Source organism: Salvelinus fontinalis, unplaced genomic scaffold (genome assembly GCF_029448725.1).
Source record: "Salvelinus fontinalis isolate EN_2023a unplaced genomic scaffold, ASM2944872v1 scaffold_0011, whole genome shotgun sequence".
Lineage (NCBI taxonomy): Eukaryota > Metazoa > Chordata > Actinopteri > Salmoniformes > Salmonidae > Salvelinus > Salvelinus fontinalis.
The window spans coordinates 482,943-509,420 of NW_026600220.1; the positions used below are offsets into that span (position 1 = coordinate 482,943).

Here is a 26,478-nt window from a genome sequence, read left to right on the forward strand (position 1 = left end):
TGTAGATGTCAGAACACTATGCTATCACCAGATAACTGACCTGTTATAGTAGTGTAGATGTCAGAACACTATACTATCACCAGATAACTGACCTGTTATAATAGTGTAGATGTCAGAACACTATACTATCACCAGATAACTGACCTGTTATAGTAGTGTAGATGCCAACACTATACTATCACCAGATAACTGACCTGTTATAGTAGTGTAGATGTCAGAACACTATACTATCACCAGATAACTGACATGTTATAGTAGTGTAGATGCCAACACAATACTATCACCAGATAACTGACCTGTTATAGTAGTGTAGATGCCAACACTATACTATCACCAGATAACTGACCTGTTATAGTAGTGTAGATGTCAGAACACTATACTATCACCAGATAACTGACATGTTATAGTAGTGTAGATGTCATAACTGTACTATCACCAGATAACTGACCTGTTATAGTAGTGCAGATGTCAGAGCAGTATACTATCACCAGATAACTGACCTGTTATAGTAGTGCAGATGTCAGAGCAGTATACTATCACCAGATAACTGACCTGTTATAGTAGTGTAGATGTCAGAACACTATACTATCACCAGATAGCTGACCTGTTATAGTAGTGTAGATGCCAACACTATACTATCACCAGATAACTGACCTGTTATAGTAGTGTAGATGTCAGAACACTGTACTATCACCAGATAACTGACCTGTTATAGTAGTGTAGATGTCAGAACACTGTACTATCACCAGATAACTGACCTGTTATAGTAGTGTAGATGTCAGAGCACTATACTATCACCAGATAAATGACCTGTTATAGTAGTGTAGATGTCAGAACACTATGCTATCACCAGATAACTGACATGTTATAGTAGTGTAGATGCCAACACTATACTATCACCAGATAACTGACCTGTTATAGTAGTGTAGATGTCAGAACACTATACTATCACCAGATAACTGACCTGTTATAGTAGTGTAGATGTCAGAACACTATACTATCACCAGATAACTGACCTGTTATAGTAGTGTAGATGTCAGAACACTATCACCAGATAACTGACCTGTTATAGTAGTTTAGATGTCAGAACACTATACTATCACCAGATAACTGACCTGTTATAGCAGTGTAGATGTCAGAACACTATATCACCAGATAACTGACCTGTTATAGTAGAGTAGATGTCAGAACACTATACTATCACCAGATAACTGACCTGTTATAGTAGTGTAGATGTCAGAACACTATACTATCACCAGATAACTGACCTGTTATAGTAGAGTAGATGTCAGAACACTATACTATCACCAGATAACTGACCTGTTATAGTAGTGTAGATGTCAGAACACTATACTATCACCAGATAACTGACCTGTTATAGTAGTGTAGATGTCAGAACACTATCACCAGATAACTGATCTGTTATAGTAGTGTAGATGTCAGAACACTGTACTATCACCAGATAACTGACCTGTTATAGTAGTGTAGATGCCAACACAATACTATCACCAGATAACTGACCTGTTATAGTAGTGTAGATGTCATACCACTATACTATCACCAGATAACTGACCTGTTATAGTAGTGTAGATGTCAGAACACTATCACCAGATAACTGACCTGTTATAGTAGTGTAGATGTCAGAACACTATACTATCACCAGATAACTGACCTGTTATAGTAGTGTAGATGTCAGAACACTATCACCAGATAACTGACCTGTTATAGTGGTGTAGATGTCAGAACACTATACTATCACCAGATAACTGACCTGTTATAGTAGTGTAGATGTCAGAACACTATACTATCACCAGATAACTGACATGTTATAGTAGTGTAGATGTCAGAACACTATCACCAGATAACTGACCTGTTATAGTAGTGTAGATGTCATACCACTATTCTATCACCAGATAACTGACCTGTTATAGTAGTGTAGATGTCAGAACACTATACTATCACCAGATAACTGACATGTTATAGTAGTGTAGATGTCATAACTGTACTATCAGCAGATAACTGACATGTTATAGTAGTGTAGATGTCAGAACACTATACTATCACCAGATAACTGACCTGTTATAGTAGTGTAGATGTCATACCACTATACTATCACCAGATAACTGACATGTTATAGTAGTGTAGATGTCATAACTGTACTATCAGCAGATAACTGACATGTTATAGTAGTGTAGATGTCATAACTGTACTATCAGCAGATACCTGACCTGTTATAGTAGTGTAGATGTCAGAACACTATCACCAGATAACTGACCTGGAATAGTAGTGTAGATGTCAGAACACTATGCTATCACCAGATAACTGACATGTTATAGTAGTGTAGATGTCAGAACACTGTACTATCACCAGATAACTGACCTGTTATAGTAGTGTAGATGTCAGAACACTATACTATCACCAGATAACTGACCTGTTATAGTAGTGTAGATGTCAGAACACTATACTATCACCAGATAACTGACCTGTTATAGTAGTGTAGATGTCAGAACACTATGCTATCACCAGATAACTGACCTGTTATAGTAGTGTAGATGTCAGAACACTATACTATCACCAGATAACTGACCTGTTATAATAGTGTAGATGTCAGAACACTATACTATCACCAGATAACTGACCTGTTATAGTAGTGTAGATGCCAACACTATACTATCACCAGATAACTGACCTGTTATAGTAGTGTAGATGTCAGAACACTATACTATCACCAGATAACTGACATGTTATAGTAGTGTAGATGCCAACACTATACTATCACCAGATAACTGACCTGTTATAGTAGTGTAGATGCCAACACTATACTATCACCAGATAACTGACCTGTTATAGTAGTGTAGATGTCAGAACACTATACTATCACCAGATAACTGACATGTTATAGTAGTGTAGATGTCATAACTGTACTATCACCAGATAACTGACCTGTTATAGTAGTGCAGATGTCAGAGCAGTATACTATCACCAGATAACTGACCTGTTATAGTAGTGCAGATGTCAGAGCAGTATACTATCACCAGATAACTGACCTGTTATAGTAGTGTAGATGTCAGAACACTATACTATCACCAGATAGCTGACCTGTTATAGTAGTGTAGATGCCAACACTATACTATCACCAGATAACTGACCTGTTATAGTAGTGTAGATGTCAGAACACTGTACTATCACCAGATAACTGACCTGTTATAGTAGTGTAGATGTCAGAACACTGTACTATCACCAGATAACTGACCTGTTATAGTAGTGTAGATGTCAGAGCACTATACTATCACCAGATAAATGACCTGTTATAGTAGTGTAGATGTCAGAACACTATGCTATCACCAGATAACTGACATGTTATAGTAGTGTAGATGCCAACACTATACTATCACCAGATAACTGACCTGTTATAGTAGTGTAGATGTCAGAACACTATACTATCACCAGATAACTGACCTGTTATAGTAGTGTAGATGTCAGAACACTATACTATCACCAGATAACTGACCTGTTATAGCAGTGTAGATGTCAGAACACTATATCACCAGATAACTGACCTGTTAAAGCAGTGTAGATGTCAGAACACTATACTATCACCAGATAACTGACCTGTTATAGTAGTGTAGATGTCAGAACACTATACTATCACCAGATAACTGACCTGTTATAGTAGTGTAGATGTCAGAACACTATCACCAGATAACTGGCCTGTTATAGTAGTGTAGATGTCAGAACACTATACTATCACCAGATAACTGACCTGTTATAGTAGTGTAGATGTCAGAACACTATCACCAGATAACTGACCTGTTATAGTAGTGTAGATGTCAGAACACTATCACCAGATAACTGGCCTGTTATAGTAGTGTAGATGTCAGAACACTATACTATCACCAGATAAATGACCTGTTATAGTAGTGTAGATGTCAGAACACTATGCTATCACCAGATAACTGACCTGTTATAGTAGTGTAGATGTCAGAACACTATACTATCACCAGATAACTGACCTGTTATAGTAGTGTAGATGTCAGAACACTATACTATCACCAGATAACTGACATGTTATAGTAGTGTAGATGTCAGAACACTATACTATCACCAGATAACTGACTTGTTATAGTAGTGTAGATGTCAGAACACTATACTATCACCAGATAACTGACTTGTTATAGTAGTGTAGATGTCAGAACACTATACTATCACCAGATAACTGACTTGTTATAGTAGTGTAGATGTCAGAACACTATACTATCACCAGATAACTGACCTGTTATAGTAGTGTAGATGTCAGAACACTATACTATCACCAGATAACTGACATGTTATAGTAGTGTAGATGTCAGAACACTATACTATCACCAGATAACTGACCTGTTATAGTAGTGTAGATGTCAGAACACTATACTATCACTAGATAACTGACCTGTTATAGTAGTGTAGATGTCAGAACACTATACTATCACCAGATAACTGACCTGTTATAGTAGTGTAGATGTCAGAGCACTATACTATCACCAGATAACTGACATGTTATAGTAGTGTAGATGTCAGAACACTATACTATAACCAGATAACTGACCTGTTATAGTAGTGTAGATGTCAGAACACTATACTATCACCAGATAACTGACCTGTTATAGTAGTGTAGATGTCAGAACACTATACTATCACCAGATAACTGACCTGTTATAGCAGTGTAGATGTCAGAACACTATATCACCAGATAACTGACCTGTTAAAGCAGTGTAGATGTCAGAACACTATACTATCACCAGATAACTGACCTGTTATAGTAGTGTAGATGTCAACACTATACTATCACCAGATAACTGATCTGTTATAGTAGTGTAGATGTCAGAACACTATACTATCACCAGATAACTGACCTGTTATAGTAGTGTAGATGTCAGAACACTATACTATCACCAGATAACTGACCTGTTATAGTAGTGTAGATGTCAGAACACTATACTATCACCAGATAACTGACCTGTTATAGTAGTGTAGATGTCAGAACACTATACTATCACCAGATAACAGACCTGTTATAGTAGTGTAGATGTCAGAACACTATACTATCACCAGATAACTGACCTGTTATAGTAGTGTAGATGTCAGAACTATACTATCACCAGATAACTGACCTGTTATAGTAGTGTAGATGTCAAAAGAACAGAACAATGCTTGTGAACCTAGTTATCTGTGTGATCAGCAGACAGAGATTTCTCTCTGGTTTTGTGATGAAACAAAGGTATAGTTTTATTTATTCTGCCACTGTGTGTTCTTATTGTCTTGACCTTTAGGACTATATATGACGGTGTCAAAGCATTTGAATTAACAGGTTATTGAGCAAACAACGCAATTATCACAACAGGTTGTAAAATTGTTTTTTTTCTGACTCCCTCAGTGATTTTACCCACGCACCACTACTGGTGTGATGACTAGTTGTGATTATTAAAGATAATTAATCTAGTAAACAAGTGTTGCAGACGCTGTTTGGTTGTTTTTCAAATCCCTGATTGAAACTGAAGATTAAATATTGAATTCAGATTTATAGAGGAGTGATGAGACGACTCAAGGAATCTATGACAGGTTCTCCAGGTCCAATATTATTTTAATACACCACGGTGGAAGGGTTGCACTTCAACAAACACCATGACAATGTCAAGAACTAAATGTCTTTTATGTTGCCAACTCACACATCTGGTTGGCCCAAAACCACCCATACATTTGATTCGTTGACATGGGAAGTTTCCTCAGCCGTTACTACCACCGATAATTATAGAGTTGACGTGAAAACCACTTAAATATGGCATAAACATGATGTTTAATTAACAGACAACTAACATGTTACTATGAGCATTGACATGGTACTTAATAATACATGGTTCGATCTGGTCAACAACTCAGGTTTCAGAATGTCTTGGTCAGTGTATTCCCTGGTCCAGAATGAACAGCTGGAGGAATTTCTCTGTCAGCTTGTCTGTGACCGTTTTAAGTGTGGTTTCTGATTTCTGAACAAGAGTGAGGATCCCAACACAGTACTTACATTCTACTGATTCACACAGTGCATGCATATAATATATAGAATATACTGGATACATTCTGTATATTGGGTATATATTGGATTAGAATAATTGAGAATATATGTTGGTTCAAATGTTGGTCTTCAAAACTATAGAACCAATGACTAGTTATTTTATTCAACACACAACACTACCCTTATACACTTTGGCTTTTTCTCAGTCGTCTGAAAGTCAGTCCTCTCCTTCACTGATCTGCCAATCAGTGAGGATTCAGGGGAGGAGACAAGGAGAGAAGGGATTTTGAAGCAATTGGTCTGTTTACATTTCCACATACCAACACCACCATCTAGTGGCAAATTATGGAGTTTTTTTATTACTATAGGATGAATGTATTAAGTGTCTCAGCCGATTAAAATGGTATAGCCGACAACAGATTCCAAGTGAACATAATAATTATTATTTCACAATATGTCTGTAAATATGTCTGTTCACTGCAGAATTTTTTTTGTAAGACATTAACAATATAAACTTTTTTGTCTTCATCAGTTTCGCCAACTGAAAGTCATTCCCTCAATCTCACATTATTATCATAATCTCCATACTTGTTGCCATTAACTATAAACATTTAATCATCATCATCATAAACTGCAAAAAGAAAATCATCAACAACATCATCATCATCATCATCATCAACTGCAAAAAGAAAATCATCATCATCATCATCATCATCATCATCAACTGCAAAAAGAAAATTATCAACATCATCATCATCATCATCATCATCAAAAAAATAAAATCATCAACATCATCATCATCAACAACAAAAATAAAATCATCAACATCATCATCATCAACAACAAAAATAAAATCATCAACATCATCATCATCAACAACAAAAATAAAATCATCAACATCATCAAAAATAAAATCATAATTGACTTTGAAATTGAGGACGTTGGGAAATAACTTCAAAACCGGCCACGTTACTGAACAAATCAATATTAAGGTGCAGTAAATAACTCTATATGAAACAAGAAATGCAGCTTTTCACAATAAAAATACAAATTAAAACAAAAGCCAAGCCAACTGTTTCCCACTGAACCATGCAGTCCACTCTAATCACTAATCTGTGTTCAAGCCATAGGTTAGATGGTAAGTAAATGCCAGAATACAATTATTATAATTGAAACTAAATTAACAATGTCAGACTAGCTCCTTAGTTACCTGTGTATTGTGTTTATCTAGACTAGCTCCTTAGTTACATGTGCATTGTGTTTATCTATACTAGCTCATTAGTTACCTGTGTATTGTGTTTATCTAGACTAGCTCCTTAGTTACCTGTGTATTGTGTTTATCTAGACTAGCTCCTTAGTTACATGTGTATTGTGTTTATCTATACTAGCTCCTTAGTTACCAGTGTATTGTATTTATCTAGACTAGCTCCTTAGTTACCTGTGTATTGTGTTTATCTAGACTAGCTCCTTAGTTACATGTGTATTGTGTTTATCTAGACTAGTTCATTAGTTACCTGTGTATTGTGTTTATCTAGACTACCTCCTTAGTTACCTTTGTGTTGTGTTTATCTATACTAGCTCATTAGTTACCTGTATGTTGTGTTTATCTATACTAGTTCATTAGTTACCTGTGTATTGTGTTTATCTAGACTACCTCCTTAGTTACCTGTGTATTGTGTTTATCTAGACTACCTCCTTAGTTACCTTTGTGTTGTGTTTATCTATACTAGCTCATTAGTTACCTGTATGTTGTGTTTATCTAGACTAGTTCATTAGTTACCTGTGTATTGTGTTTATCTAGACTACCTCCTTAGTTACCTGTGTATTGTGTTTATTTAGACTAGCTCCATATTTAACTGTGTATTGTGTTTATCTAGACTAGCTCCTTAGTTACCTGTGTATTGTGTTTATCTAGACTAGCTCCTTAGTTACCTGTGTATTGTGTTTATCTAGACTAGCTCCTTAGTTACCTGTGTATTGTGTTTATCTATACTAGCTCCTTAGTTACCTGTGTATTGTGTTTATCTAGACTAGCTCCTTAGTTACGTGTGTATAGTGTTCATCTAGACTAGCTCCTTAGTTACCTGTGTATTGTGTTTATCTAGACTTGCTCATTAGTTACCTGTGTATTGTGTTTATCTAGACTAGCTCCTTAGTTACCTGTGTATTGTGTTTATCTAGACTAGCTCCTTAGTTACATGTGTATTGTGTTTATCTATACTAGCTCCTTAGTTACCAGTGTATTGTGTTTATCTAGACTAGCTCCTTAGTTACCTGTGTATTGTGTTTATCTAGACTAGCTCCTTAGTTACCTGTGTATTGTGTTTATCTATACTAGCTCCTTAGTTACCTGTGTATTGTGTTGATCTAGACTAGCTCATTAGTTACCTGTGTGTTGTGTTTATCTAGACTAGCTCATTAGTTACCTGTGTATTGTGTTTATCTAGACTAGCTCATTAGTTACCTGTGTATTGTGTTTATCTAGACTAGCTCCTTAGTTACCTGTGTATTGTGTTTATCTAGACTAGCTCCTTAGTTACATGTGTATTGTGTTTATCTAGACTAGTTCATTAGTTACCTGTGTATTGTGTTTATCTAGACTACCTCCTTAGTTACCTTTGTGTTGTGTTTATCTATACTAGCTCATTAGTTACCTGTATGTTGTGTTTATCTATACTAGTTCATTAGTTACCTGTGTATTGTGTTTATCTAGACTACCTCCTTAGTTACCTGTGTATTGTGTTTATCTAGACTACCTCCTATGTTACCTTTGTGTTGTGTTTATCTATACTAGCTCATTAGTTACCTGTATGTTGTGTTTATCTAGACTAGTTCATTAGTTACCTGTGTATTGTGTTTATCTAGACTACCTCCTTAGTTACCTGTGTATTGTGTTTATCTAGACTAGCTCCTTAGTTACCTGTGTATTGTGTTTATCTAGACTAGCTCCTTAGTTATCTGTGTATTGTGTCTATCTAGACTAGCTCATTAGTTACCTGTATGTTGTGTTCATCTAGACTAGCTCCTTAGTTACCTGTGTATTGTGTTTATCTAGACTAGCTCCTTAGTTACCTGTGTATTGTGTTTATCTATACTAGCTCCTTAGTTACCTGTGTATTGTGTTGATCTAGACTAGCTCATTAGTTACCTGTGTATTGTGTTTATCTAGACTAGCTCCTTAGTTACCTGTGTATTGTGTTTATTTAGACTAGCTCCATATTTAACTGTGTATTGTGTTTATCTAGACTAGCTCCTTAGTTACCTGTGTATTGTGTTTATCTAGACTAGCTCCTTAGTTACCTGTGTATTGTGTTTATCTAGACTAGCTCCTTAGTTACCTGTGTATTGTGTTTATCTATACTAGCTCCTTAGTTACCTGTGTATTGTGTTTATCTATACTAGCTCCTTAGTTACCTGTGTATTGTGTTTATCTAGACTAGCTCCTTAGTTACGTGTGTATAGTGTTCATCTAGACTAGCTCCTTAGTTACCTGTGTATTGTGTTTATCTAGACTTGCTCATTAGTTACCTGTGTATTGTGTTTATCTAGACTAGCTCCTTAGTTACCAGTGTATTGTGTTTATCTAGACTAGCTCCTTAGTTACCTGTGTATTGTGTTTATCTAGACTAGCTCCTTAGTTACCTGTGTATTGTGTTTATCTAGACTAGCTCCTTAGTTACCTGTGTATTGTGTTTATCTAGACTAGCTCATTAGTTACCTGTGTGTTGTGTTTATCTAGACTAGCTCATTAGTTACCTGTGTATTGTGTTTATCTAGACTAGCTCATTAGTTACCTGTGTATTGTGTTTATCTAGACTAGCTCCTTAGTTACCTGTGTATTGTGTTTATCGAGACTAGCTCCTTAGTTACATGTGTATTGTGTTTATCTATACTAGCTCCTTAGTTACCAGTGTATTGTATTTATCTAGACTAGCTCCTTAGTTACCTGTGTATTGTGTTTATCGAGACTAGCTCATTAGTTACCTGTGTGTTGTGTTTATCTAGACTAGCTCATTAGTTACCTGTGTATTGTGTTTATCTAGACTAGCTCCTTAGTTACGTGTGTATAGTGTTCATCTAGACTAGCTCCTTAGTTACCTGTGTATTGTGTTTATCGAGACTAGCTCATTAGTTACCTGTGTGTTGTGTTTATCTAGACTAGCTCATTAGTTACCTGTGTATTGTGTTTATCTAGACTAGCTCCTTAGTTACATGTGTATTGTGTTTATCTATACTAGCTCCTTAGTTACCAGTGTATTGTATTTATCTAGACTAGCTCCTTAGTTACCTGTGTATTGTGTTTATCGAGACTAGCTCATTAGTTACCTGTGTATTGTGTTTATCTAGACTAGCTCATTAGTTACCTTTGTATTGTGTTTATCTATGGACATTATCAAGTAAAACACTGTGAATCTGTTGGTTAACCTGTTGGTGTTCATGTTTTCTTTTCTTATTTGTAGGACTTCTGAATTTGCTTAAAGCACTTTGCTTACATCTACATCTGATGCTATTCGTTTCAATCTGTAAATTGCTAAAACGTCATAACTCTATGAAAAGTCAATCATGTTTTTGGTCAACAAGTCATTATATTGTTCTTTATTCCATGTTGAATGACTTTTTCAAGCTTCTCATTGCATCATCACTTGTTAATGCCTTCCAGTCCTCTGGGATATCAGCAGGAAGTGCATTTGTGTCTTCAGCGATTCTCTCATTGAATGTGGCCATCACATACTTCCAGTAGTCTGCAGCCTCCATACTGGGATCTCCAGTTATGATCCAGTCAGGGTACTGTGTTTTGTAGTCCTTGTAGGGGTGATATGTTCCTCCAGTCTCGGCGTTGTTGAATACTTTGTCACTCACCACAAGAGATGAACATATCTCTATTACTAATTTCTGTGAATAACTCACCCTATAGCCACAGATACCTTGTGGACGGTGAATGGAGGCATGGTGTTTGGAGTGCTTTTTCCCCCCTGCTTCACAGGGTACAGCACAGAAGGGACATTGCTCCCCACAGCCAAACAGACTGGTGAACATCTCATCCTGAGGCTTGAATGGCAGAGAACTGAGTCTCTTTTTGATGTCTCCTCCCTTGTTGTACTCAACTGCAAGTGACTTCTCCATTTCCCCCACTAACTCTGTGAGGTAATCAGCAAACTGCTTTGTGTTTGCAGTGTTCAGAATCAAGATGGAATCCAGAGCATCCTTGAGGACCAGTTTCTCTTTAAGGGCACTGCAGATGTTCTGAATGAATGTCTTGACATCATTTACATTTGTTAGGCCAGTTGTTTCTCTGATGTTAGAGATTGTGTCAGTGATCATCTTGACCATCTCTGAAAGATGTTTCTTCTCCAATTTCTCCAGACTGCTCTCATCTGAGAGTTGTTGGACAATCTGGTCAAACAACCAGTCCTTCACAAACCTTTCATAATTCTTAATGTACTTTTCATATTTATCATATTTTCCATTTGTCAGGAGTTGTTTCAAAATAGAGAACTGGAAAGCCACTCTTGTGCTGTAGTCCTTTGACCCTTTACCTCTCTTCACTTCATCAACCACATCAGGACCAATCATTTTGGTAACGTAGTCCTGTACAGCTGGCTGCAAACAGAGCTTTGTGAAGTCCTCAGCTTTCTTTTGGCACAGGTCTCGGTTATTAAATAAGTCTTTGAACTCGGTAAGGTACTTGCTCTTAGACGTTTCCAGACACTTCCTTGGGTCATTGACTTCAATGAAATCATTATGTATCTTCTGAAAGGCTCTGGCTGCTCTGCCACAGATGTGTAGCTTCAGAGAAACCTCACATACCTCACTGACGTTAACATTCTTGTGTTGTTGTAACGTTTCATCAATCTTGTTCAGCAACTCTTTGACGTAAGTATCATGGTAATCTGTTTTGTTTTCCACCTTCTGGGTTATAAACAACTGACACTGTGTTATGATGTCGTCACACAACTCTTGTAGTTTCTTCCTGTAATGGTTGAAGTCCCTGTGCTTAACTAAGCCCCCAACTTTCTCCAATAAACCCCCAGATTCAACAGCAAATTCTTTTTTACCACAATCCACCAGATTGTTTCCAACCACCATACTATTGACATGACTCCCCCTTGTTGATAGATTTCCACGTAACATTTGGAAGGCATCCTGAGCCACATTCCTTCTTGGAAGTCCTTTAAAGTGTATATCAGAAAGAGTTTTCTTCCACATGTTTTCAAATTCTTTACGGAGTTCCTTATCTGATAGAACAGATTCTTTCTTTCTACATTTTTGAAGCAGATCTAGTACCTTTTTCTCCATAGTACTTGCCTGAGAACTCTTGATGTTGTCCAGTTCTGTCATTCCCTCTTTGATTTCAACAGCTCCTTGTAGTTTGTTCCTCACTGTGTTTTCTGTCTCTCGTCTCAGAGTTTTGGCACTGGACACAAAGTCCTCTTTGTATTTTTCCACCAGATTGACATGGCCATCTTTCTTCTCAAAGTATTTCACTAGATTTTCTTGGATTTCATTTTCTCCCAATGTCATCTTCTTAGATGCCTCTATCATCAATTCATTTAGCACATCTCTTATTGACGTCTGGGGATTTTGATCTGTCATGCCAATATTGGATATTTTAGTTTCAGCACTTACCATCCAGGAATACATATTTTTCTGGAAGGCCCATTCCCAACCATTGTACTCAGAGCATAATCTGGAGTATGCATCTGCAACCAAGCTGTTTCTGAAACTAAAGATGAATTTCTCAAATTTCACTGCCTCCCACAAGCTTTGTGTCCACTTCAAGAAATGTGTCAAGTCATCATTTCTTTGGCATTTTCTGAAATCTTTCATCAAGGTCTTCTTGAAGCTGTACACTGCCTCACTGTAACCAGCATTGACTGGAGCCATCGGGGGAGTCCCATGCCAGAGTCCTGGAATATAGCAGCTGCTTGTGTCTGGATCATACTCCATCACATCAGTGAACTTGGTGATATTCTCCTTCTTCTCCATTCTGGCTGCTGCCTGGGTCATTTCATCCAACTGTTCCAACAACTTCTTCCTGTCCCTCATGTTGTTGTCATGAGCAGACATGTCTGACACATTCTGGTGCACAAAATGACAGACTGGCTTCTTCCCCACTTCCTTCATCCTGATAAAAGCATGAACAACAATCTGCAGAATGTCTTTCATCTCTGTGTTGTTCTCCATGGCGATGTTGATGATAGTGACATCACTGAGTCCTATCACCAGTGTCGCCAGTTCATTGTCATGTTCATGGCTGTCATCTAGTTGAGCTAACTCTGGTGATTTCAACCCCTCTGTGTCAATCACCATGATGAAGTCACATTTCAGCTCCTCCTTGAGTTCCTTGTTGACTTTAATCAGTAGCATGAAGGCCCCTCTGGTGCATCTTCCACTGCTGACAGCAAACTGGACCCCAAACATGGTGTTGAGGAGAGTGGACTTCCCAGTGCTTTGGACCCCTAAAACTGTCACAACCCGGATCTTGCTGTTAGAGTCCACAAGAGTATGAAGCTGAGTCAGTACAGCTGAAATCCATTTCAGAGGGATATTTGATGCATCTCCATCCACAAGCTCAACAGGGAAACCATCCAAAAGCATCTGAGCACACAATCCAGGGAGATGCTCCATCTGTTTCCTTTGTAGGCTACTTTCAGGGAGGGAGCAGGCAGCTTCATATAACTGCCCCAACTCACGCAGGAAGTGTTCAAGACCTAAGGAACAGTCAGATAATTGCTTATCCAAATCTTTAATGTCGTCTTTTTTCTCAGGAGAATGTTGGCAAAGATCTTTGTACTGCTCCCGCAAACCAGACAGGTTCTGACGTGACAGATTGTCCAGATTTATCCGCATCCATTTGAGGAAATAGGATCGCTCTGCTCCTGAACTAGACAATCCTAAAATGAAGCTTGCCATTGCATCTGACATGTCAAATGTATATTGCTTCTCTCTCAGCTCTTTCTCCTTTTTCTTCAGAGAGCTCTTGTAGTGTTCAATGTTTTGATCCCCTGCTTTTCTCAGTCTACATCTCTCTTTTTCCAACTGGGAAAGCTCTTTCCAGATTTGCCCTTGTAATTGTAGCTGTTGGTCTTTGAATTCATTTGTGTCTTTGATGTTCCTGGTGATTTCATCTGCCATCTTCCTGGCACTCTGACACTCATCACAGTCTTCATCAACCCAAATCCCCATCTGATGAGCCACGTCAACCATGTTTTCAATTGTTAAACGGTTTGGACTTCTTTTGATGATGTCACCCACAGATGATTGCAGGGTTTTGACAAATTCTGCATCATTCTGCTTCTTCTTCAAAATCACATTTTTTTCATTGATACTGCAGTTGCTGATCATTTTTTTCAAGGTGTCTACTCTGAACGTCTTTCCCTGACAGTTGACAACCAGAAATAACTCTGCCTTTGTTTTTTTGCTTTTCAAGACCTTGAAGAAATTGGCCTCTAAATCATCACTGAAAATGTAAACTGCCACTGATGTTTGACACAGGAAGGAAAACTGTGTTTCAAAGGACCTGATGTCTCCTCTGAGATTGGCCATCGACACAGGCTTAGTGAACATGTCTATGTTTCTGTTCCCACAGGGAAAGTACCAGCTGATTTCAACCAGACCATCTGAGATTTGTCGAGATGCATCTCCACATTCCATATCATGATGAACAAAAGTGTCATGGTACTGCTGAGGGTTACTAAGCAACTTGTTCAAAATCTGAGACTTGGACAAGCTGCTCTCTCCAAGCCTAACAAAGGACACCATAGGAATATCAGAGACAACAATTCTCTCCTCCACAAAAGCCTTTGTGGCTATTTGGGAAGAGGGTCTGAACTTCCTCACTATGTCCCTCAAGGCCCACAGCATCAAAGTGCTTTGTTTTGTGTCACAGTTGGGCAGCAGCAGAGGAACAGCAAACTGACACATGGACATTTTCTGGACCATCTCCTGCTGCAGGAAACCATCTGAACACAGAAACAGGGCAGTTATCAGGTCCAGTGGATTAATGACATTAATGCTATCAGTGTCAGTGTCCAGGTTGTCTACACAACAATAGGAAACCTCCTGGTCAGTGGTCAGACATTTCACACTCCTAGCATTCACATTTGCCATCATTAATTTCTTAAGGAAGGCCCCTGGAAGTGACTGCATAGTGGTAAGAGGTTCATCTGATGTAGTATCAGCATTTATCTCAAGGACAGAACTTAACGTCAGCTTGTTTTCATAATGATCTTCTAGTCCAGTCTTTGACAACAGCTCCCTGAGAAAAGGTCCTGTGAATAGAAATGAAAAGAGAGCCATGATTACAAATCCTCTTCAACGTGTAGCAGAAAAGTACACTGACAGGTGTTTTACACTGAACTATGGATGAAGTTAAAACAAGCAGAGGCAGACCATCTCTGTGACACAATTACTCACAGAAATGGAAGCAAGCATTTAAATGTGAATTCAGATATGGTATTGTTGCTTCCCTGGTTAAAGGAAGCAGATTATTTTAGTTATTGCAAAGAGAAACTTGAAAGTATACAGCATTAACATCACGAAGACGGTTTATTTCCAACATGACAGTGGATACAACAAGCTGAGTCCAACTGCACCTTCTCAAAGGTAGCACACTTGAATACTATGGCCAACAAACAATGAAGTACTGCCAATAAAGCTATGCGCATTAAATCAGATATTCACACCCTGATCTGTTCCACCTGTCTTTGTGATTGTCTCTACCCCCCTCCAGGTATCGCCCATCTTCCCCATTATCCGCAGTGTATTTATACCTGTGTTCTCTGTTTGTCTGTTGCCAGTTTGTTTTGTTTTGTCAAGCCTACCAGCAGGTTTCCCTCTGTTGCTATCGCTCGATTGTTCCTGTTTTCTAGTGTTCACGGCTTTGACCTTTTCTGCTTGTCCTGACCCTGATCCTGCCTGCCGTCCTGTACCTTTGCCTCCACCTATCTGGATTACTAACTCTTGCCTGCCCTAGACCTGTCTTTTGCCTACCCCTGTTGGATGAATAAACTGTTTTTAATTTGATGTTGTCTGCATCTGGGTCTTACCTTGAAACGTGATACAGATACAGTGGGGCAAAAAAGTATTTAGTCAGCCACCAATTGTGCAAGTTCTCCCACTTAAAAAGATGAGAGAGGCCTGTAATTTTCCCCACTGTACATATTTTCAACATCAAGCACTGAACATGTGCGTACCATTTTAACCAGGTGTGCATAATAACATGCTGCTCATCTCTCAAACACTACAAGTATGAGCTGCAAATCCATAGAGCTCCTAAACTCCAAAGGGAGCTATTATGATATCAGATAAGGTAGGGTAATTTCTGTTTGGATAAATTTGGAAACAGCCATTTTACTGCAACACCAATGAAATATCCATTCAATGGAGAAATTGTAAACTAACTGCGTTTATTGCGATGGAGCTATATCAGTAGCTATTTACATTATAGCATGGAATAAAGGTACAATAACAGGTCCAGTTTCTGTAGTGTGAGGCAGCTTGATGTTCAAGTAGTGAACACACCCTGGACAGGAACCGAGTCTATTGCAGAGCCTTACCCCCAATCTATCTCCTTAATGCTGAGTGCCAAGCAGAGACTCATTTAGTCCCAGTTTTACAGCATTTGGTATGACTTGGCAGTGGATCAAACTCCCAACCTAGTAATCATAGGGATGACACTAACCACAAGGCCAGTGGTTGGTGGAATGAGACAGCAAAATATTCTGGACATTCCTCGCAAACACTGTTTTCCCAGCACTTTTGGCTGTTGTTGCGTCACATGCAATATTGTCCGAAAATGACTTCCTGGATTAATTGATGATGATGGAAAACATCTGGACACCAAATAATAATTGAAGAACCACTTTAAAACCTCTACAGGATCGGTGTCCCCCGTGGGACGGTTGAGCTAACATAGGCTAATGTGATTAGTACGAGGTTGTAAGTAACAAGAACATTTACCAGGACATAGACATATCTGACATTGGCAGAAAGCTTCAATTCTTGTTAATCCAACTTACAATGTCAAATTTACAGTAGCTATTACAGTGAAATAATACCATGCTATTGTTTGAGGAGAGTGCACAATTACGAACTTAAATGTATTAATAAACTAATTAGGCACATTTGGGCAGACTTGACAGAACATTTTGAACAGAAATGCAATGGTTCATTGGATCAGACTATAACTTTGCCCGTACACTGCTGCCATCTAGTGGCCAAAATCTAAATTGAGCCTGGGCTGGAATAAGACATTATGGCCTTGCTCTTGCATTTCAAAGATTAAAAAAAGCAATTTTTTTTCTTTGTATTATCTTTTTACCAGATCTAATGTGTTATATTCTCCTACATTAATTTGATATTTCCACAAACTTCAAAGTGTTTGCTTTCAAATGGTATCAACAATATGCATATACTTGCTTCAGGTCCTGAGCTACAGGCAGTTAGATTTGGGTATGTCATTTTGGAGAAAATTGAAAAAAAGGGTTTGATCCTTAAGAGGTTGATGACAGTAGCAATTTTGGTTTTGTGAATCAAGGTAGGGTGACTGTTTCTGTTAGAAGCATTTGATTTAGCAAATTCAAATTAATTTGGATTTGTGTGCCAGTAAAAACTGTTTTCACAATGTAACATGAGACAAAAAAAGTTACATCGCATTTCAGAGATCTGCATCCCAAAAAATAGACAGCTGTTACTTCCCTTCAAGCATGATCTCTTAAGTTCTGTTTGCATTATGGACACTCGCATGTTAACCATTCTCTCATACACACCTAGATAAAATAATTAGCATGGAACATCAGTCGTCATCACTAGAACTAACACTGCTTTGTCCTCTCATGTTATGCTACCTGCATACTGAGCATCTGTTCAACATTGATGCTAGACAATATACTGGAACTCATTACGGTTCTGGTTCCTTCGTCAACGTGCCAGCTGCTCTGAGCTATGGGCCACTCAATTCTGCATTGGCGCTGATACTGCATCTCATTTGGTCCCAGTTTCACCCTGAAAAACGCAGGCCCATGATCCTCTGCTGCTACGATGTTACATTTGATTGATTCTGAGATTGTGGAGCTACATGACTTCCTGCTGTATTGCCATATGATCATGATTGTGTCAGCCCCGAGGTCCAGTAGGTAGGTTACATAGGCAGAATATCCTTATATATACATTTCTAACTGGAGCTGGTCTGAGCGGTTGGCTGTGAATGCCCTCACCAGCTATTAACTGATGCAGATTGCTTAGGTTCTGCTTACGTTCTCCTGACTACAGGACTACTGGATAGAACATGATGTTGAGGCCCATCACTATACACTTTGTCATCACCACACACATAGCTGCAATTGTAGTAAAGTGATGACATGCAACATATGGCATGCTGTTCTAACAGTGGCTGCTTTAGTATAAAATGCAAACACTTGTCGTAGCTGAATCATAATTAGTTAGGTAACATAGATAAATAAGATGCTTTATTTACTTTATACTTGTCATTAGAATGTCTATTTTTGGACTATACTGTCGGCAGTTGCATTTTCCTTTCTTCTCTAGGGAAAAGTCACTTGGGGCCCAGCGAGGGGAGAGGTCAGGCTTGTCTTGTAATATGCAGAATATCAGAAAGGGAGAAGTCAGGTTTGAACATTGTCTTCATATGTGAATGTATCTGTTAAACCATGTGAAGGGCTCCACAATGTCTGTACTCCAGTCACTCCCTCCTTTTCCCATTGGGGGGAGGAGTATGGCAGTGTCTAGAACCATTGTATTACCCCTCTGATGTTGCACTAATCTTGAGATAGTATATGACCTAGAAGTCACTCCCTAAGTGAGCTTGTCCAGGGGTGGGGTGTATTTGAGATGGGTGTATCTAAAGTTGACAATTGATATATGCCATTGGATGAGGTAATGTTTTGGTACTATGAAGTACCAAGAACGAGATCAGAAACTTGTCTTAGAGACCAAACTGAACGATAATTTATAGCTAATGCTAACTGGCTATGGGATACTCCTCTCTCAAGTAAAAGGCCCTTTGTGAAGTTTCTGAGATCTGTGGTTCGTCATGTGAGTTGAGAGGGGTGTATCTTGGCTATAAAAGATACTATAATTATTTTGTAAGCACTCTCAGAATTAATTTATAGACACTGAATTGATTTGAGAGTCAAAGGGCTATGGTGAAGCTCATTTGATTAAAGATGAAGTTTAAATATAACTCTGATGTGTGTGTGGTTTGTAAACTCTCCTCATTTAGTAATACAGGAAATTACCACGACACACTTCACACAGCAGGAATATATACAGTACCAGAGTGCCAGAGAGAGAAATAGAAGGCTTTTGCACTTCAGATTTGTGGCCCTCTCTCAGGCCTGACTATAGATCTTATCTGAGCAGACACCGTTACTAGGCCGTAAATCGAAGGGCACAAGCACCGGATCGGATTTGGTCGTTCTGGAACCAATAGAAACTTGGCAATGGTGCCCTTTACTACAGCAGTACCATCTAAGGCTATACATTGCAGTGGTAGCATTAACATACAAATAATATAAACATTGCTGATACACATACATAGTAGGCAGCAATTATAATGACTGTAACACTTCTAAAAAATGTAGTAAAGATAGCATGCACAGGGTACACTGTCACGCTCGTCTTCCTCCTCGTTAGAGGAGGAGAGGTTTGAAGGATCGGAGGACCAAAATGCAGCGTGGTATGTGTTCATCTTGAATTTATTTACAAAGAGAACACTTGACGAAACTATACAAAACAATACAAAATAACAAACGACGAATGTGACGCTATCGAAATAAAGTGCTGACACAAAACACTACACAAAGACAATCACCCACAACCCACAATGACAAAACAGGCTACCTAAATATGGTTCCCAATCAGAGACAACGAAAAACACCTGCCTCTGATTGAGAACCATCTCAGGCCAAACACATAGAAATAGACAAACCAGACAAACAACATAGAATGCCCACTCAGATCACACCCTGACCAAACAAAACATAAAACATACAAAGCAAACTATGGTCAGGGCGTGACATACACACAAACAATGCTAGCATTAACTGGAAGCTAGCAAACCAACACTGCAAAATTATATTACAAATGTACCTTACAATTACAAGGCTGCTTCCTACCGTTCTACGATAGCTGCCAGGGACTGACACTCTCGGAAGTCCATTTGGGGTAAAATGACAGGAGAGCTAGCTCGGAACTGCTGAAACTGGATTTGAAAGATTCTAGCCCTGAAAGACTCCAAAAAGTGGCAGATTATTTCAGGCCCTGTGCCATTGCTAGGCAGTAACAGTGAAAGATTCAGCAGGCTACTGGTATTACACATCTGGCTAAAAGACTACTGTAGCGCTGTTGGCATAACTTTTATAGATAACTTCGACACCTTTTGGAAACAGAAGATGCTCTACAGGAATGACGGAGTCCATCGAAATCATTTTGGTGCCTGGACCCTGTCCCAACAATGACTTATCAGTGAACCAAGCTCTGCTCAGATAATCCCTACCATTGTGTCGCTGAGCTGTCATAATGCTGCTGCAAATATACATTTTCCCAGGGGTGTTGTCAATCATAATCTAAGTAACTTAATTTTATCCGACAACTACTATCAGCAGGAATCATGTGCATACTAACCTGCGTTATTCTGTTAGCACAGATGGTTTGTCATGTCTTCTCCCAGTAAAGCAATGAAAAACTGGACTCAGTTGACTAACTGTAGCCCGTCTGTTGAGATCAATTTGTGTCACGCGTACTGGAATATGTTCCGGTAAGCCTCAGAGGACAACATTAACTTATATGCTGACTCGTTGAGTGCGTTTATAAAGAAGTGCATTGGAGATGTTGTACCCACAGTGACTATTAAAACCTACCCTAACCAGAAACTGTGGATGGATGGCGGAATTCGTGCAAAACTAAAAGCGAGATCCACCGCATTTAACCATGGAAAGAGATATGGAAATATGGCTGAATATAAACAGTGTAGTTATTCCCTCTGCAAGGCAATCAAACAAGCGAAATGCCAGTACAGGGACAAGGTGGAGTCGCAATTCAACGGCTCAGACACAAGACGATTGTGGCAGGGTCTACTGGAAATCACGGACTACAAAAACAAAAACCACCACGTCACGGACACTGACATCACATTTCCAGACAAACTAAACACCTTCTTTGCTCGCTTTGAAGATAATACAGTGCCACCGTTGCAGCTCGCTAACAAAGACTGCGCCCCCCTCCTCTCCTTCTCGTTGGCTGACTTGAGTAAAACATTTAAACTTGTTAACCCTCGCAAGGCTGTCGGCACAGACGGCATCCCTAGCCACGTCCTCAGAGCATGCGCAGACCAGCTGGCTGGTGTATTTACGGACATATTTAATCGCTCCCTATCCCAGTCAGTTGTCCCCACATGCTTCAAGATGGCTACCATTGTTCCTGTACCCAAGAAGGCAAAGATAACTGAACTAAATGACTACCGCCCAGTAGCACTTACTTCTGTCATCGTGAAGTGCTTAGAGAGGCTAGTCAAGGACCATATCACCGCCACCTTATTGGCCACCCTAGACCCACTTCAGTTTGCATACCGCCCCAACAGGTCCACAGATGACGCAATCGCCATCACACTGCACTATCTCATCTGGACAAAAATAATACCCATGTAAGAATGCTGTTCATTGACTACAGCGCAGTATTCAACACCATAGTACCCTCCAAGGTCATCATCAAGTTGGAGGCCCTGGGTCTCACCCCCGCCCTGTGCAACTGGGTTCTGGACTTTCTGACGGGCCGTCCCCAGGTGGTGAAGGGAGGAAACAACATGATATAGGACTCGTTTTACTGTGGATATAGATACTTTTGTACCTGTTTCCTCCAGCATCTTCAGAAGGTCCTTTGCTGTTGTTATGGGATTGATTTACACTTTTCACACCAAAGTACGTTCATCTCTCGGAGACGCAACTCCTTCCTGAGCGGCATAACAGCTGCGTGGTCCCATGGTGTTTATACTTGCGTACTATTGTTTGTACAGATGAACGTGGTACCTTCAGGTGTTTGGAAATTGAGGTCTTGGCTGATTTCTTTAGATTTTCCCATGATGTCAAGCAAAGAGGCACTGAATTTGAAGGTAGGCCTTGAAATACCTCCACAGGTACACCTCCAATTGACTCAAATGATGTCAATTAGCCTATCAGAAGCTTCTAAAGCCAAGACATAATTTTCAGGAATTTTCCAAACTTTTTAAAGGCACAGTCAACTTAGTGTATGTAAACTTCTGACCCACTGGGATTGTGATACAGTGAATTATAAGTGAAATAATCTGTCTGTAAACAATTGTTGGAAAAATTACTTGTGTCATGCACAAAGTAGATGTCCTAACCGACTTGCCAAAACTATAGTTTGTTGATAAGAAATTTGTGGAGTGGTTGAAAAATGAGTTTTAATGACTCCAACCGAAGTGTATGTAAACTTCCGACTTCAACTGTATATAGGTATAAACACTATAGGTATAAACACTATATATAGGCATAGACACTATAGGTATAAACACCAAAAGTATAAACACTATAGGTATAAACACTATAGGTATAAACACCAAAGGTATAAACACTATAGGTATAAACACTATAGGTATAAACACTATAGGTATAAACACTATAGGTATAAACACTATAGGTATAAACACCAAAGGTATAAACACTATAGGTATAAACACTATAGGTATAAACACTATAGGTATAAACACTATAGGTATAAACACCAAAGGTATAAACACTATAGGTATAAACACTATAGGTATAAACACCAAAGGTTTAAACACTATAGGTATAAACACTATAGGTATAAACACTATAGGTATAAACACCAAAGGTAAAAACACCAAAGGTATAAACACTTTAGGTTTAAACACCAAAGGTATAAACACTTCAGGTATAAACACTACAGATATAAATACTATAGGTATAAACACTACAGGTATAAACACTATAGGTATAAACACTATAAAGAAACAAACCAGATATCTCCCGAGAATATCCCCAAACTTACATCGTAAAAAAAAAAAAATGTGGAACCTGGTATTCACAGGCAGTCTCTGTCCCAGTGCTAACCAGGCCCGAACCTGAACAGGCGTGTTTAGGGTGGTGTGGCCACAATATATTCTTTTACCCAATTTTCTCCCTGAATTAGGAACTTGGCTCATCTATACAACTCCTCAATCACACTGCTTTCTTGACCAGGTGTCAGTCACGCCAATGTGTCAGAGGAAACACCGCTCAACTGATGACCGAAGTCAGCTTGCAGGCGCCCGGCCCTGTCACAAGGCTTTGCTAAAGCACGATGAGCCGAGGAAAGCCCCACCGATAAAACCCTCTCCTACCCTGGATGGCACTGGGCCAATTGTGCACCGTGCTATGTGGATCCCGGTCACGGCCGGTTGTGACACAGCCTGGGATCGAACCTCAGGCTGTAGTGGCGCATCATCACTGCGCTGACCCCCCGAATTTACATCCTCATGGACACATTAGTAAAGAAACAGCATAGGAAAGGTCTGTCAGCATCAAAAACTTGCTTCTTTCTCAAGACGGCATACTACACAGTTAATATTCACACATAGTAGACAGCCATAATGGTAGAATGACCTTCGCTGGTCTATTTGAGAGCTCCCAAATGGCAAAGAGTTTACCTGCCAGTAACATGTCTCATTAAGTTTGCTATGTTGGCATCAGCCATGGTGATAGCCTACATGTTGGCGTCTTTGATGGCTACCTGATATAAAGTACATTGCATATAGCTGCAGGTGGTTAGCTGGGTCATATTGCGTAAGGTGGCTTGTTAGAAAATACATTTCAATGTAGATCCACCAGATGATTACTCATTTAGTTTCAGCGAGAGCTCCCGGCAGTGTGTCTGCAGGGTGGCTGGGTTTGTATTACTTATACCAAGCTGACAGCTCATGTTGCCTCAAGTGAGGGTACCCAGCAGTGTGTCTGCAGGCCGGATGGGTTTGTATTGCTTACAGTTGCTACTAATAGTAGATAGGTAGAATATTCCCATATACCAAGCCGACAGCTCATCTTGCCTCAAGCGAGGGTACCCAGTCGTGCATAATATGGGAAACATAATACATAGGTTGCATAGCTTATGCTACTCATGGTTAATATTCACACATAGTATATAGACTTGTAATGGTAGGATGACATTATCTGGTCTATTTGATCATATCTCAAATGAAATCAAATTTTATTTGTGACATGCTTACTTACAAGCCCCTAACCAACAACACAGTTTTTAGAAAATGCAAATAGTCTGGATAGCCATTAGATTAGCTGTTCAGGAGTCTTCTGGCTTGGGGGTAGAAGCTGTTAAGAAGCCTTTTGGACCTAAACTTGGCGCTCAGGTACCGCTTGCCATGCGGTAGCAGAGAGAACAGTCTATGACTAGGGTGGCTGGAGTCTTTGAAAATGTTTAGGGCCTTCCTCTGACACCGCCTGGTATAGAGGTCATGGATGGCAGGAAGATTGGTCCCAGTGATGTACTGGGCCATACTCACTACCCTCTGTAGTGCCTTGAGGTCAGAAGCCGAGCAGTTGCCATACGGGGCAGTGATGAAACCTGTCAGGATTCTCTTGATGGTGCAGCTGTGGAACTTTTTGAGGATCTGAGGACCCATGCCAAAACTTTTCAGTCTCCTGAGGGGGAATAGGCTTTGTCGTGCCCACTTCACAACTGTCTTGGTGTGTTTGGATAGTTTGTTGGTGATGTGGACACCAAGGAACTTGAATCTCTCAACCTGCTCCACTACAGCCCCGTCAATGAGAATGGGGGCATGCTCAGTCCTCCTTTTCCTGTGGTCCACTATCATCTCCTTAGTCTTGATTACGTTGAGGGAGAGGTTGTTATCCTGGCACCACACGGCCAGGTCTCTGACCTCCTCCTTATAGGCTGTCTCATCGTTGTTGATCAGGCCTACCACTGTTGTGTCGGCAAACTTAATGATGGTGTTGGAGTCGTTCCTGACCATGCAGTCATGGGTGAACAAGGAGTACAGGAGGGGACTGAGCATGCACCCCTGAGGGGCCCCCGTTTTGAGGATCAGCGTGGCAGACGTGTTGTTACCTACCCTTACCACCTGGGGGTGGCCTGTCAGGAAGTCAGGATCCAGCTGCAGAAGGAGGTGTTTAGTCCCAGGTTCCTTAGTGTAGTGACTGAGCTGTAGTCAATGAATAGCATTCTCACAGAGATGTTCATTTTGTCCAGGTGGGAAAGGGCAGGGTGGAGTGCAATAGAGATTGCATCATCTGTGGATCTGTTGGTGCGGTATGCAAATTGGAGTGGGTCTAGGGTTTCTGGGATAATGGTGTTAATGTGATCCATGACCAGCCTTTCAAAGCACTTCATGGCTACCGACGTGAGTGCTATGGGTCGGTAGTCATTTATGCAGGTTACCTTAGTGTTCTTGGGTACAGGGACTATGGTGGTTTGCTTGAAACATGTTGGTATTACAAACTCAGTCAGGGACAGGTTGAACATGTCAGTGAAGACACTTGCCAGTTGGTCAGCGCATGCTTGGAGTACATGTCCTGGTAATCCGTCTAATGACCTGTTTAAAGGTCTTACTTTAAGGTCTCACATCAGCTACGGAGAGCGTGATCACACAGTCGTCCGAAACAGCTGATTCTCTCATGCATGCTTCAGTGTTGCTTGCCTAAAAGCGAGCATAGAAGTAATTTAGCTCGTCTGGTAGGCTCGTGTCACTGGGCAGCTCGCGGCTGTGCTTCCCTTTGTAGTCTGTAATAGTTTGTAAGCCCTGCCACATCCAACGAGTGTCGGAGATGGTGTAGTAATATTGAATCTTAGTCCTATATTGACGCTTTGCCTGTTTGATCCTTCGTCTCAGGGCATAGCGGGATTTCTTATAAGCGTCCGGGTTAGAGTCCCCCTGCGGCAGCTCTACCCTTTAGCTTAGTGCAGATGTTGCCTGTAATACATATCTTCTGGTTGGGCTATGTACGTACGGTCACTGTGGGGATGACGTCATCGATGCACTTATTGATGAAGCCAGTGACTTATGTGGTGTACTCCTCAATGCCATCGGAAGAATCCCGGAACATATTCCAGTCTGTGCTAGCAAAACAGTCCTGTAGCTTAGCAACTGCGTCATCTGACCACTTCTTTATTGACTGAGTCACTGGTGCTTTCTGCTTTAGTTTTTGCTTGTAAGCAGGAATCAGGAGGATAGAATTATGGTCAGATTTGCCAAATGGAGGGCAAGGGAGAGCTTGTGTGTGGAGTAAAGGTGGTCTAGAGATGTTTTTATCTCTGGTTGCACATTTAACATGCTGGGAGAAATTAGGTGAAACGGATTTAAGTTCACCTGTATTAAAGTCCCTGGCCACTAGGAGCACACAGTTTGTGGTGATAAATAGGCA

At 39.9% G+C, this 26,478-nt stretch overlaps 1 protein-coding gene across 1 annotated transcript in view; it reads right to left on the minus strand.

The window, feature by feature from the left end:
* Window positions 1-10,642: 10,642 nt before the first annotated feature.
* The window catches only part of LOC129842090 (interferon-induced very large GTPase 1-like), a 63,336-nt gene continuing 47,500 nt past the window's right edge, over window positions 10,643-26,478 (minus strand). Inside the window, exon 7 of the mRNA XM_055910483.1 lies at window positions 10,643-15,318. Within this exon, the coding sequence (XP_055766458.1) occupies window positions 10,643-15,318 (4,676 nt within the window). The remainder of the gene's footprint in view (window positions 15,319-26,478) is intronic.